The following is a 15,384-nucleotide window of genomic DNA, read 5'->3' as shown; positions in this document are numbered from 1 at the left end:
TATGTATGTGTAATTGTGTTTATACCAATTGACATGGCAAGTACTTGAACGTTAGAAAAGTGTAAAAGTTGTGCTGCAGCGTCACCTGGTGGCGAGTTACAGCAAAGTTAGCAGTTAAAAACCTTCATTAAAAATACATAAATGTGATGAATAACAGACGAAAGATTACTTAACGAGTAGGTATATGACAATTGTTGTCACTCGGGATTGGTCGTCGTCTCGGGATTCAAGCTTTTTCTTTCTCACTGGAAAAACTCATTTCGCCCACATTAAGTAGGAGGGTATTTGAGACACGCCGGTGCCCAGGATTGCGCTCATACAGACAGTACACCGGAACACTCAACAAAAAGCCATCGATATCCGCTACAGCTTCAAAGCGGGTGACATGGGATCTGTATGCTACTGTGACGAGAGATTAAAGCTTACTTTATACCGAATTTCCGAATTTCGCATATATAATATTGGTGTAAATTTTAGACATGTAAATAAGTAAATAGAATCGGTTTGGATTGCCCAATAAGGCTAAATATACTAAAAACATATTATGCAATTCACAACAGCAATGACAAACAGTGTCAATTGCACAAATATAATGTCATAAGCGAGAACTGAACCCTCGACCTAAGTTCAGCAACCGACTGCGCTAACAAGTTATATAAGTACGACACAACTTAGATGCAGCATCGGCAAAATTCGTAAAAACCAATCACATCCGAATTAAGTACGCTATCCCAAATTATCAATATTTATTTCTCACGCTGAAGATCTTTGCACAAACGTAATAACTTGTGATATCATATGACCTAATATATTCGTCAATTTGACACGTCGATTTACATGCACTTGCTTTCTCTGACGCGAGAATCTATAGCGACGAATAGGACCGAATGGCGCGATAGGGAGCTATTTCTATTGGTTGAGTAAATCGGCAGTAATCGGTTTTATTTTCATTCCATTGCATTTTCCGATGCTACATCTAATTTGTGTCCTACTATACACGTCTTTAGTCTTGAGAATAGTTGTCATTATTCTATAATACTTGGTGTATATAAAAATTATACATCAATTTGAACAAGTAGAGTTCATAAATCATATTAGACAAAAATATAAAAAACAAGAACATGCTATATCATTTAAAATAATCGTATCAGAATCGAACGCGCAAAGAAACGCAAAAACCAATTGCGAAGATTACGAGACGATCAGTGAAATCTCAGAATGATATACGACTTCAACTATTATAATTATTAATTGTATAGAATATATAATGATAGTATCATTATATTAGTCGATTTTTAAAATATCACAAGTGAGATAGGAATAGGAATTCACTTCAGAATTCACACTTACAGAATCGCACTGCACAATTGTTTAACATAACTAACAGGTTACGCTTCTTTATACGTAATTGAGTAGTATTTGTAAACGCGAATGTACGAATGGCCTGTCAGTTACTCAATCAACGTCAGATCTGAGTGTAATTTGGCACAGATAAAACATAGTCTGGAATAGCACATATATAGATTACCCGAGGGATAGGTTTGTTTTCGTTTTCCTCGGAGTAAGGGTTTGCGACGTGACTTCCACCGTCGGGATTTAGAAAACGAAATGGGCTTAAAAGTATCGTTCCTATGGCATAAGAACAGAAAATATTCGTTTGTTTGTTATCAACGATGCTAGAAATTAATGAACAGATTTTAAAAATTATTATACCATCAAAAAGCAATTTATCCACGCGTGATATAAGCTAAGATTTTGCCTGATATACCTGGAATAAAATGGATAGATTTTTTTTAATTTATTGGAACCACAAACAAGTTTACAATTTTTTGAATTTGTGCAACAAATCATAAGAAATAGTCTTACCGAAATGCTTTATCCATGTGGACTAATTAAATGGTCCATTATAAATAACTAATATGTATTATAAGATAGATGATGAACTTTTAATAAATGAGCCATTATAACGGTTTCTATGTAAAATGTAAGTCGAAGACAATGAAAAATCATTAATCAAAACAACTTGGAAGTCAAAAGTGCGTGCCGTGAGATCGGAATCCAACTGCCTCAAGTCTCAATCCAAAAACATTATTGTTGTTTCTTCATAATTTAAATTTTTTATCTAAAAAAACATAACTATGAAAAATAAAATGAAAAATGCCATAATGTCAGATTTAGGACGATAATCATCGCATAGTATACTAAAATATAGTTCGTCAAAATGAGAAAGCGATAGTGAATTATGTATTGAGCACCGACATAAGTGAAATAATTAACACTTCACGAGCCGTCGATAGTGAAAACTGACGAAATAACACGAGCAAACGTTTAAATTTCGAACTAAATATAAACGAAAACTATACACTCGTTGCAACATCTTAATAGACTTACTTTAATTTACCGGTGAAAGTTTATTGCCGTACAGAATCTAATCTCAGAGATAGTTAACGAAAACCAGCGATTATTGTTTTCAGACAGACAATTTCACCCGTTTGTAGACATATAAACGAGGACGCGTAAAAAAGTTAATTTAAAAAAAAAAGAACTAATTGCAACAATACATCTCATTACAGATTAAATTAGAAAATTTAAATGTAAATCCATAATGTTTCATTACTCTGTAAATTCGATTAATAAAAATTTATACAAAATTGATTTTTATTAATATAAAATATCTTTTTTGCAAAATGAGGTTATAATATTTACTAACGGAACAAACTAAAGGTTGTCGACCGAAGAGTTGCGTAAATCTGTCAAAAGATGTCGCTGTGCCTAAAAAAAACGAGCTATCGTTGTGTTCACGAGAAAAGCATATATTGAAAAAACGAGAATGACCGATTTGCCATCAGAAGGGTCTTAACTGACTCGACTGAACAGCGAGTGATGATATCGGGATATGTATCTCTGTGATTCTACCTCGCTCTCTTTCAAGTCAACTATCGCAGACTTGTTAGTTGAATAACTGACGCTGTTTTTGGCCACATTTTAATTAAAATTATATCTCGCATATGTGTTCAATATTTTAGATATGTTAATAGTATCGTATAACCTATTAACATTAAATAATATTTTTAATATATTCGGTAGCAGTGTCGTATTCATCATGTGAGCAAAATATTCAATTATAATTCAATGATAAAGGTAGCAAGCAAACAGCAAATGCGAACTGACAGCAAAATACCACCTTAACATCAATTTAATATGGTTATATTATATTACATATGAATATATTTCTACCATTTTTATTACTGTTTTGCCGTATTTCTGCAGATTCATGGCTTCTAATAAAATCGTAACAAGTGTTACAATATATCAGATGCAAACATAAAAAGGGCGTTTCTTTAGAATATTATTGAATTTAAATAATACATACATACAAACAAATATTGTTTGTAAAGTTTCTTTTGAAATGATGAAATTATTAGTACTCAATATATTCGTTCATTATATTAATAGCTGTAAAATTCTGTTTATTCATCTTATTTTTTTATTTTTCCAGAAATAAAATTTCTCTACGGAGGTCACGGCCACGCATCGAATCATGGGTCAAGAACAATCCTTCATCACTCAAGGCAGTGTTGCTCCTGTAAAAAAATATCAGGACAAATACGACGATACCATACAATACAGAGTTTCTCCCATCGACTATCGAACGAGCGACTACGACAGGAAAGATTACAAACGCCACAGAGCAAGGAGTAGTGCCGAGAGTTTCAAAAGCGACAACTCGTCGACGGAGAGCAGTGGCTACAGAAGCGGTTCCAGCGCTTACGAATGCCGTTCCGAGAGATCGTCAAACAGTGATTATTACTGCACATCCTTATACAAGAACAATCATTACAAAGATATAAACAAAGAACTTTATAAACCAGTCAAAATACCCAAAGATAAACGCTATAAGCAATTGTTCGACGACAAAGACGATAACAAAAGCGGAAGGTTGAAAGGGTACCTCAGCGAAGCGGAGAAAGCTAAACTGAAGGCTGGTCCGACGCCTAAGAGGGCCGGTATAAGAAATTACACACCTAAAATTATATCGGCAGAGGAACAGCGGAAAAAGATAGAGAATTGGATTTAGTTGAGATTAGTACGATAAGTTGTAAATATTAGCGTAGACGTAGATGTATAAGGAAGGTAAGAATGGAGGCGGCAGGAGCGTTAGCAAGCTTGGCACCTTCTCCCATCACCGTGCTGGGGCTGATACCACTCTTGGCTCTCGGGATCACGTACTTCAGATATCAGCAATATGATCCAGAGTCATATGTAACCGATATCAACAAAGTAAGCCTCACATTCATTGATAAAGTATTTACACGACGTTCTATTTAATTCGATAAGGATATAAACTTAATTATTATTTATATTGTATATAGTACCTACAAAACGAATATTTTACGTTAAATAAAATAACAATTTTAAAACATTGTTATAGGCAACGAATGATTCACACTTTTTTAAAAAATATATCAGGATAATAATCTTAACAGTTAATTCTTCAAAATTGGCAATTTAATTTTTAATGATATATATTTTTTTGAATTTCAGATACTGCCGATCTACGATTTTGTGATAGTTGGAGGAGGTTCGGCCGGTGCGGTCGTCGCATCACGGCTCTCTGAGATCGGCAACTGGACCGTGCTCCTCCTTGAAGCCGGCCAGGATGAGAACGAGATATCAGACATCCCAGCCCTAGCTGGATACACGCAGCTTTCCGAAATGGATTGGAAATACCAAACGACGCCCTCAAAAAACCGTTCCTACTGCCTCGCAATGAATGGTGATCGCTGCAACTGGCCCAGAGGCAAAGTACTCGGCGGATGCAGCGTACTCAACGCTATGGTGTATGTCAGAGGCAATCGAAATGATTACGACCTTTGGGAGGCACTCGGCAATCCCGGCTGGTCGTACGATCAAGTGCTACCCTACTTTTTAAAATCCGAAGATAATCGCAATCCATACTTAACGAACACACCTTACCATTCGTCTGGTGGGTATTTGACGGTCCAAGAGGCCCCATGGCGAACGCCGTTATCGGTTACTTTTTTAAAAGGTGGAATGGAACTGGGTTACGAATATCGCGACATAAACGGTGCAAAACAAACTGGTTTTATGCTGACGCAAGCAACTATGCGCCGTGGAAGTAGATGTAGCACGGCAAAGGCTTTCCTTAGACCCGTTCGCAACAGAGAAAATTTACATATAGCACTAGGAGCACAGGTCACGCGTATACTTATAAATACGGTCAAAAAACAGGCTTACGGTGTAGAATTTTATCGTAACGGTGAAAAGCATAAAGTCAGGATTAAGCGAGAAGTCATCATGTCGGCTGGAGCACTAGCGACCCCTCAAATAATGATGTTAAGTGGTATTGGTCCCGCAGACCACTTAAGGGAACATGGCATCCCACTAATAGCCAACTTAAAAGTAGGTCACAACCTTCAGGATCATGTCGGGTTGGGAGGTCTAACATTTGTTGTAAACAAACCCATCACCTTTAAAAAGGATCGTTTTCAATCATTTTCGGTCGCTATGAACTATATTTTATATGAGAAAGGACCGATGACCACGCAAGGCGTCGAAGGATTGGCATTTGTTAACACAAAATATGCTCCACCATCTGGAAACTGGCCTGACATACAATTCCACTTTGCACCGAGTTCAGTAAACTCCGACGGTGGGGAGCAGATACGAAAAATATTAAATTTGCGCGATCGAGTGTATAATACAGTTTATAAACCTATTGAGGAAGCTGAGACTTGGACGATATTACCTCTGCTGTTGCGCCCTAAGAGCTCCGGTTGGATAAAATTAAAAAGTCGAAATCCTTTTCAACAACCGTCTGTAGAGCCCAACTATTTCGCTTACAAAGAAGATATAAAGGTGCTGACAGAGGGTATAAGGATAGCCTTTGCTTTATCAAACACGACTGCGTTCCAAAAATACGGTTCGAGACCGCACAACATACCTCTACCGGGTTGCCAGCAGCACGTGCTGTTCAGCGATGAATATTGGGAGTGTTCTCTGAAGCACTTCACGTTTACAATATATCATCCGACGGGAACTTGTAAGATGGGTCCGAATCACGATCAGGACGCGGTAGTCGATCCTCGCCTGCGGGTGCACGGGGTAGCCAATCTCAGGGTAGTCGATGCAAGTATAATGCCGACGATCATCAGCGGGAACCCTAATGCTCCCGTTATAATGATAGCCGAGAAAGCCTCTGATATGATCAAGGAAGATTGGCTCGTGTTATGACAGTGTTCAGTGCTGTGTGTTATTAGTCATTGGACGCTAAAGAACTATTTATGTCACAAAGTACTTTTAGTTGTTTATGTTTAAAACAATTGTAATTAAGTATGTACATAATTTTATTATACTCAAACTTGTTAATAAACAACTTCAAACATATCTATTGTTTTATTATAAATTTTATAACACATTATTTACTCCATAACTTGTATAAAAAAATACTGGTATATAATTAAATAAATTTTGATATATGTATTATATTTACAAGTAAAAATATAACGCTCAATTTATTTTAATCAAACTATTCCATTAACATATAACATCTACTAATTAGTAGAAATAAAATATTATACTCAAAATTTCTTAAATATATTGCTAAAAATAAAAAAATACTGAGAAAAGAGAATAATTTATGAATATATTTAATGAAAGTAAAAATAACGATACAACGCTATCTCTGATTTCCGTACTAAACTAATAACGCCATCTGTTATCGACTAGTCGTTAGCATTTAGAACCAACGGGCCATTTAATACATTAAGCTACCGCTAGGTGTCTCTTATAGGTAAAGTGTTTTATGGAATTTACATTAACTCGTGTTTTAGATTGAAATTATAACACTAATATACAGGTAATAATTCCAATTTCACATACGTAAAGAACCTACGTACAAAAATGTTTCGATCTTGAGTTTCTTTTTTTTGCATAGATAGGCAGACTGATAAAAAAATGGGTTACCTGATGGTAAACGGTCACCACTGCCTAAAGACTTTAGCAGCGAACAAAATAGGTATTAACCATTACAAACATTACCAATACACAGGCTTGTGCATTATAGTGTACTGGCTCGTTCGATATCGGAACACAACAATACTAGATAGCATTGCTTGGCGATAGATTATATGATGAATGATACTTACCAGACATGCATAATGCCCTAATACGAAGTAAAAAAACTTTATTCCATATTTCATAAATAATTTAGCATTAAAATAATGCTTTCAAATTAACTTGTGTCTATTTCTCAATATTACAAATTCAGTTAATTATGAAGTAATTATTTATTAGCCTACTTAATATGTGTATTAACTTCATATGTCTATATATGTGTTCTCGCGTCCAACTCAAGAGATTATGACGTGAGTTTGTTGTCGTTACCGGCTTACGCTGTGGTGGCAGTCAAGCTTTATCTCCAAAATGAATACTATCTTAATCTTGTAAAGTTAATAATTATATAACTTTATATACGACAGAAAAGTCACGACAACGTACGTTAAATACATTGAAACATATGTTACTTTCTATACTATAACTGTGCTAAATCAAATTATAAATGATCTATTAATTTAGCCTGATTATATTAGTTGTACAAATCTTAATTTTCTTAGACAATTCTAATTCCAAAAATATGATCTAAAATTGATTAAACAATAAACTATTTTCGGCAAGATTTTTTTTTTTAAATTGATTTCTAAACACAAATGGAAAATAACTTTTCTTGGTAATCAATACATTAAACTATATTATATACTCGTATATAGTTTACAACTGTGCACTCGACTTCGAGCGCGTTGAAACTTAACAAAAACCTTATTTGTTTTAGCCTAAATTACTCCTTAATGCAACAGCTTTCTGCCGGTGAAAGTACCGTCAAATCGGTCCAGCCTTTCACGAGATTATTCCAGAGCCAGAACAGACTGACAAAAAATGTAAAAAAAATATGATTTTGATACATGTGCCATATATAAATACATAATAATTTAACAAGAAGCGGTTACTTTAATGTTACAAAGAGAATAAATTCGAATGAAATTATAGATATACATATATGTTAGTTATAGGATAGGAAGACAAATTTAACAAGAGCACGCAATGAACAGGTTTCAGTGCAATGGATATGCATTTCCTATTGCACAATTGCAATAATCTATAAGATCGATCGAAACATTGCTATTATGAAAGTATAAGATGGCATAATAATACAAAATCCGAGGAAGTTGTTACGTATCATACATTTAGTCATATTACATCGGGAGATTTATTTCTGAGTATCTTTTATTTCTTCTCGAGACGGTTGTAACACCTGAATTCTAAAGTGGGTTCAAAACTGGGCAAGCACCGCTACACTATCACAACAACAACAACAACAGCCTGTAAATTCCCACTGCTGGGCTAAAGGCCTCCTCTCCCTTTGAGGAGAAGGTTTGGAACATATTCCACCACGCTGTTCCAATGCGGGTTGGTGGAATACAAATGTGGCTGTTGTACACATTTGGAATTTCTATGAAATTTGTCACATGCAGGTTTCCGCCGAGCACGAGATCAATTATAAAGACAAATTAAGCACATGAATCAGCAGTGCTTGCCTGGGTTTGAACCCGCAATCATTGATTAAGATGCACGCGTTCTAACCACTGGGCCATCTCGACAAGTGTGTCGAGATGGCCCAGTGCCCACTGCACTATCACGGCCATTTGTAATTGTAATTTATGTTTCTAATTAATCTCGACATATAAAATGTTAAGTTAAAATCTATCACATGTGCGTAAAATCCGTATAGACGGAGCGTGGTGGAATATGCTCCTAGCCTTTTCCTCAAACGGTAGCCTTTACCCAAGAGCTGAACATTCACTTTACTAAATATAAATATGAGACAACATCACATACATTACTCTGATCAAATGTAAGTAGCTAAAGCACTTGTGTTATGGAAAATCAGAAGTAACGACGGTACCACAAACACCCAGACTCAGAGAACATAGAAAACTAATGATAATCTACATCGACTCAGCTGGGAATCGAATCCAGGACTTCGGAGTGGCGTAGCCATGAAAACCGGTGTACACACCACTCGACCACGGAGGTCGTCACTCGTCACGTTTATTACTATTTTTAATTTTATTTTGCGTAATTATTTATCGATAAGTTTGGCCCACGTGTATGGTGGAATAAGCTCCAAACCGTCTCCCTAAACGAAGGGAGGCTTCTTTTATAGATATATATATATATATATATATATATATATAGCATAACGGAGTCCGGATATATATATATATATATACCAGCTACTTTTTATTCTTTTTTGGTAATCTATTTGATTTATAAAAGTTACATTAAAAATACTCAATATATATTTTCAACAAAGCCTTAGCGGCGTGACAGCTATCATCTCTATACAAACAAACAATTTAGTAATCGTTGAAATTGAAATTCCTCCCATACGTTTCATTGTTTGCGCTGGAGTTGATTTCACATCGAGGGCATAAAACTTGTGATCACGTACGCCGCTTATATAATTCGAACATCGTATCATATCGCATGATTCCGCAGTCACACCTCTAAAAATATAAAAGAATTCTATTTCAAAATAAAAACAAATAAAAAATATCTTTTTTCTCGTTTATGCCAGTAATTGATTCAAAGAAAAAAATACAAAGTCCATAAGCACATAACATTGAAACTGAAATACAACCTCCTTGGAAAAATACTGAACCAAGTCATACTCAACATAGACATAAAATTCTAGAACTGCCTGCGTGTTCGATTGCGTTTTAGGGATTGGTCGTCAGACAAAAAAATATCCTTGGGATTCAAACACCAGTTTATGAGTCTCACCTAGATATAAATTTCACCTAGTTTCGTTTAGTGGTTTCGCTGTACGTATGATGATATCCATAGAAACAGAGAAAGACGATTAAAGAATGTCTTTTTTCTTTGAAATCTGTTAATATTGACTCACGTATGCTAATGTAAGAACCGAAATCCTACTAGAAGCCATGGATGAGTTCCAGTATTCATCCTGACCCTGCACATCAAATCACATCATCAATCGAATTACAAGTACTTTAAAAAATCGATAAGGCAATTAAATATGTTAAAATTCCCTTTCCTACATTCGTTTACATACTGAATTCGTCAGCTACACAAGTGCTGCCATGTAATACGCCTAAATTAAGTAGTACTACTTTTTTTAAGAGATGTAAATGAAATCAACGATGTATTCAAATCATTATCATAATAATTTACTGTAGCTGCATTACAAGTGTTATGAATGTATGTGTGTCAACTAAACGTAAACAAACATATACGTCCAAATGTTACTTTCGATTCTAAATATGAATATATAGTAAAAAAAATGTAGAATTAGACAGGCGACCAGTTCCTACGTAATTGAAAAACGTATAATCAAACACACGCTTTCACAAGATATTAGTGAGATTTGTTCATGATCTAAGTTTTATAATTATTTATATTCAATATTCAAATAGAGCATGATCAAATTATTATCATCTTCTTCATAAAAAAAGGTTTCACTAAACCATATTTATTTGGGTGTTTTTGTATATAGGTGTTTTTGTGGTGACGTTTTCAATTGGTTGAAATAGAAAAATGTAATGTAAATAAAATTAAATAAAACAATCATAAAGCGGCTCTTATACATAACTTCGAACCGCATTGTTCGAACAGTAGGCTTATCAAATTCTCAACCAAAACTGCCTTTAAATATGTATGCGGACTGCATTATTTTTGGTTTAATAATCCAAAATAACTCAGTACTTAAAACGAGTGCATATTTACTAAAGAGTACCGGGTACAGGCTACTGCAAAGGCAATAGAAATCTATGTACCTAATTTGTGTTACTTGAATTCGGTCGAAACGGTCATTATTATAAATTAATCCAAATTATATAGTTATTACTCCGTAAAATATACTTGTTTCCATTTATTTAATTTGGCAAAGTCCCTATATAATAATACAAATGTCCGTACTATAAAAATACTTTCAACGACACTAGAACATGTAATTGAGATAGTTCAACATCTTATCTTTCGTTTCAACGTCGTACAGTGATAGTTTGCATGTGAGTGTAACATAGTAACCTTCTAGTACAATATGACGCATGAGTATCGGATAAATTTAATGTTTAAAGAGGCTTTATAACACATAACGGTTATCCTTCTTATTTCGTAATAGATTTTTTTTAGATCCAACAATTAAAAAAATTGAAAAACAACACACTATTATTTATTCAAAATACGAACATTTTTTATAGAAAAAAAAAATTAAAATAACAGTAAATTTTTTGCTAAGGTATGGAATTAATTCCTCTATTTCCTGTTGCTGAAATAAAACAATTTGTCGAATTAGATTCAATAGTACTTGACCTAGATGTGAACTGCTTTCTTTTGTAGTATTTTTTTTAATTTAATAAAAATAGATATTATATGATCCATAAAGTTTTTAAGTCACAAATATATATATATATATATATATATATATATATATAACATAATTAGTATAGATAATATAATTAAATGAAAAGTTAGATGCTAACCTACATCGTACTTAAGATTTCTTTACAATAAAAACATACTATAGATCACTATGCTTTTCATAATACATATCTACAACATTTCCGAAAATATGAAAATTAGACTAGATTTGAGAAGAGTGTTATCGCTTCTTGTCTGAATATTTACAGCGTCACAATCCTCTTAGGGTTCCCGGAAAACTGTATGTAACAGTTTGTATAAATTAACGGTTCTTATTTATACTCGAATCCGTTTCCCTAAAGTGTATCTGTAAGAGATTACTAGCAGCAATAAAATTGTTGGTATAAACTGTTACTTTAAGATTATTTAAAGAGCTATTAAATATTTTCCTTTGTTTACAAAAAAAAATTAAGTTGACACCACAAAGCTTTACTCTTTTGATTAATTTAATGATACATATTAAATCTATGTATTATGTAAAAGAAAAATATTTTTGATTTGTATATTTATAAAGTAATATTATTAGAGAAATCACTTTAAAATAGCTGTCTTTTTCTTTTAAATGTGTAATCATGTATGACAGAAAGAGATATATGATATATAACTGTTTAATTAAACACTAAACAACATTCATGAATAGGGTCACGTATTTATATATGAAGTCTTTTTAATACGCACACATGAAATTACATTTTTATTATATATCAATTTTGTAACAAGGCACTTAAAAAATTTTAAATGTAATGGAATAACTATGAAACTGGGACAAAAAAATAAAATGTAATCATGCAGATTGACTTGAAAAGTGAGAGGCAAATAGTAAAGGTTATTCAAATAGATTACTCGAAAGAAACACTTAATTCTCTAAGCTGCGTCTATATTGAAAACTGAATTTTTTATTCTCTGTTAGATGACAATAGATTCTGTACTTAAGTTATCAAGCGAATTTTACACAGTGATACTTGAATGTTGCCTTCCTTATGAAGTTTTAACTGTTGCAAACAAATAAATTAGCAAATCAAGCGGTGTCTTGTAATTGTGCATTCAAAATTTCAACTCTATAATATCAACACATACATCCTTTAATATATTAATAAATGTGTATTGTATATATTACTTTAATTATATAATAAAACCTCTTACTTACAAAATTTTACATGTCAATAATTTTTGTAAAGAATAAAATTAATGCATTGATTATTTTTGATGTATAAAAAAAAAAAACTGAAATTAAATAACATATCTAGTAATTTAATTTCTTTTTTTTCGTGTCAAAAGGCACAGATTATTTCGCCAATGTCACGTGCGATGGAGAAGACACGATAGATTGATCGATACGGTCGAGGTTACGGGATCAAATTAATTTTAAAAATTAAAGCATGGTAATAGTAGACGGATTGGATAGTAATTTGATACTCTGAGATAGTTTTCTCAGAGTCGGATTTAAAGGTCTGGAGGTCCTGGGGCCACAAAGCAGTGGAGGCCTTAGACCAACAGGAGCGTGGAGATCCTAATAATTATATCATGGATTAATGGATTAGCTTAAGCTTTTATTAATTTGAATCAGTAAGTATTTCTTGACTGGTATCGCTAACTTTTAAAATATTAAGTAGTAAGATTATTATAATTTGACTATATCTCGGTATTTGTTAACTCACTGAAAACTTTTGTGTCCCCCACTTATGTAGAGGCCCCAGGGCAGTTGCCCCGGTTGCCCTTCCCTAAATCCGGCCCTGAGTTTTCTAGTTCGTTTTTCTTTTAAGAATCTATATCCTTTTTCGAGACGGTAACTTCAAAGACACCTTAACTTACAAGGATTCTAACGGTGGTTTAGGAGCTGATCAAAGGAACATGGATATGACTTTGAATTATCTTCCTTAGTCTAAGCACCATTGCGGGGAATCAGGGCTATATTAATAATCCATAAAAGGTGTACTGGAGTATCAAAATAATAATTAAATTGCAAGCATGTAATTATGTCTGATATGTTGAATGTGTTATTTAAGAACACGACAGTTAGAGTAAAATAAATATTAATTTTAATAAAAATAAAAAGAAAAGTGTGGGTTTCGTAATAGTATACAGTATCATACAAAATATATAATAAAATTTTACATAAATTTGTTTATTTTTTATTATTAATGAGTAACTACTGAATTTATACTCAATAATAAATTCAGCTATTCCTCTTCAGTATTCCTTATATTGGTACTCGATATGTTATATCAGAAACGGTCACACAAGTGCGCACAAAAAACATTATAGGTTAGAACTTAATCGTCTTAACGACACGTAAACATATGACACTAATAAACAGATATGAGCTTTCATATTTACCAGCTTTTAATTCGCATATATTTCTTATCATATAAATAATTAAAGTTATTTTTAAATGAATTTTACGCTAACTACTGTTATACTAATATAACTTTAATTATTAGTCAGGATAGAAAAAAAACTTTTACATCAAAATATTTTATTACCATGTAAGATCATAGAAGTCATGCTGACTACATAGTATTCAGTCAGTTAATTACATAATTAAAAAATATCGAAATATAATAAATATACATATACACGGAGAAAAATCCTCAAGCAATTTAATTGTTTTTTTTATACTAATTTACATAAGTACCTTAATTAATTACAAATTAACTATTACCTTGCATGATTAACAAAGACTGTCTTGGTGCTTATCATAATTATTTCTGAATAAATTATTTATTAAAATCTTTATAATATATACAAAAAAAATATGAGTAACTATAAATCATTTTATACGATGTATGTATATGTATTTATAGTGTATACGTATAATAAATCTCTGTGTACTCTGTGACGTAATGTTCATTAGAGAACTTTCGTTTTCTGGATGAAATCGAGTCCGTTTCCTTACTACCGTCGACATTGTTAGCTTGCTATCGTAAACCTTGCCTTCTGGTACCGCGCCCACTAATCGTACAAATTAAACCGGACAACGGTTTCGTTTAAAAGTGATAACAGCGAATTATCCAATCGCTGATCGAAAGTCTTTTATTTTCAAATGAAATTCAATTTCAATTTCTACAAAAATATCTCCATGTATATAACGTGAATTTATATGTTATGTGTGTTATTTCATATAAACTAGTTAACAATCCGTCCCAATTCCAGTCTATGAAGTCAAAATTTCCAGACATTAAATAAAACTCATCCAATTTCTGCCTTGATAGTCAATCTGACACGAAACCCATTTTGTAGTATACAAGATTTTAATCGTGGTTCAATATTATGAAAAACGTAACTTAACACATGACAAAAACTACGTTGGAATTTAAGAATTAGGATCAATTTCCACAAAGGCAAATTACAATTAAATGAAACAACACCAAAAAAACCTATAAACAGGAAGCAAGAGCTTAAGCTGTAACCGCTTTTTCATTAACAACAATCGACCCCACTCGACTTTATAAAATTATTAATTTCGGGATATTAATCATGTTTTTTATTTTGGTTCGGTGGAGCTCTATATTTAGACATTATCTACGAATGTCTTCTTCACCATAATAAAAATAACCATATTAATTTAAAATCACTCTCTCAGTCTTTGGTTTCGATTAATGGTAAACCTAAGAGTAAATCTCTCCTCGCATTAATATCAAAAGTTATATTAGCCTAAGTTTACACAAATATAGAGACATATCCATACATTTTGTATACTCTTTCGATTTCTTATGTAGGTAGGTATGTTCTTCTTTCCAGGTAGTAATAACAGTGCTGTTCGATTTCCATGTGTAGGGTTTAATTTTAATTGTGACGTCATCGCCATCGTAGGTACAGGACAAATTTAATTGAAATCTAAGCCATGTTATATTTTGTTAC

At 32.9% G+C, this 15,384-nt stretch overlaps 3 protein-coding genes across 4 annotated transcripts in view; 2 read left to right on the top strand and 1 right to left on the bottom strand.

Moving 5' to 3' along the window:
• The window catches only part of LOC124532816, a 34,958-nt gene extending 30,880 nt beyond the window's left edge, over nt 1-4,078 (top strand). For both annotated transcript variants that reach the window (XM_047107897.1, XM_047107895.1), the window contains exon 2: nt 3,500-4,078. In XM_047107897.1, coding sequence (XP_046963853.1) covers nt 3,542-4,078 — 537 coding nt within the window. In that variant the 5' untranslated portion in view covers nt 3,500-3,541. The remainder of the gene's footprint in view (nt 1-3,499) is intronic.
• LOC124532810 (flotillin-2) overlaps nt 1-15,384 on the bottom strand; it is a 287,470-nt gene that overhangs the window by 158,062 nt on the left and 114,024 nt on the right. The window lies entirely within an intron of this gene.
• Nucleotides 4,141-6,408, top strand: LOC124532807 (glucose dehydrogenase [FAD, quinone]). The gene is made up of 2 exons (XM_047107881.1): nt 4,141-4,281; nt 4,546-6,408. Exons 1-2 carry the CDS (start codon nt 4,141-4,143, stop codon nt 6,253-6,255), a joined length of 1,851 nt encoding a protein of 616 aa, XP_046963837.1. The 3' UTR covers nt 6,256-6,408.

This window comes from Vanessa cardui, chromosome 10 (genome assembly GCF_905220365.1).
Source record: "Vanessa cardui chromosome 10, ilVanCard2.1, whole genome shotgun sequence".
Taxonomy (NCBI): Eukaryota; Metazoa; Arthropoda; class Insecta; order Lepidoptera; family Nymphalidae; genus Vanessa; species Vanessa cardui.
Note: the sequence above shows the minus strand (reverse complement) of the source record. Positions and strands in the feature narration are given on the sequence as shown.

Coding starts and splice junctions, on each gene's coding strand:
- LOC124532807 (XM_047107881.1), top strand. CDS start 4,141: ATGGAGGCGGCAGGAGCGTTAGCAAGCTTGGCACCTTCTCCCATCACC. Junction 4,282..4,545: donor ATGTAACCGATATCAACAAA/GTAAGCCTCACA, acceptor TTTGAATTTCAG/ATACTGCCGATCTACGATTT.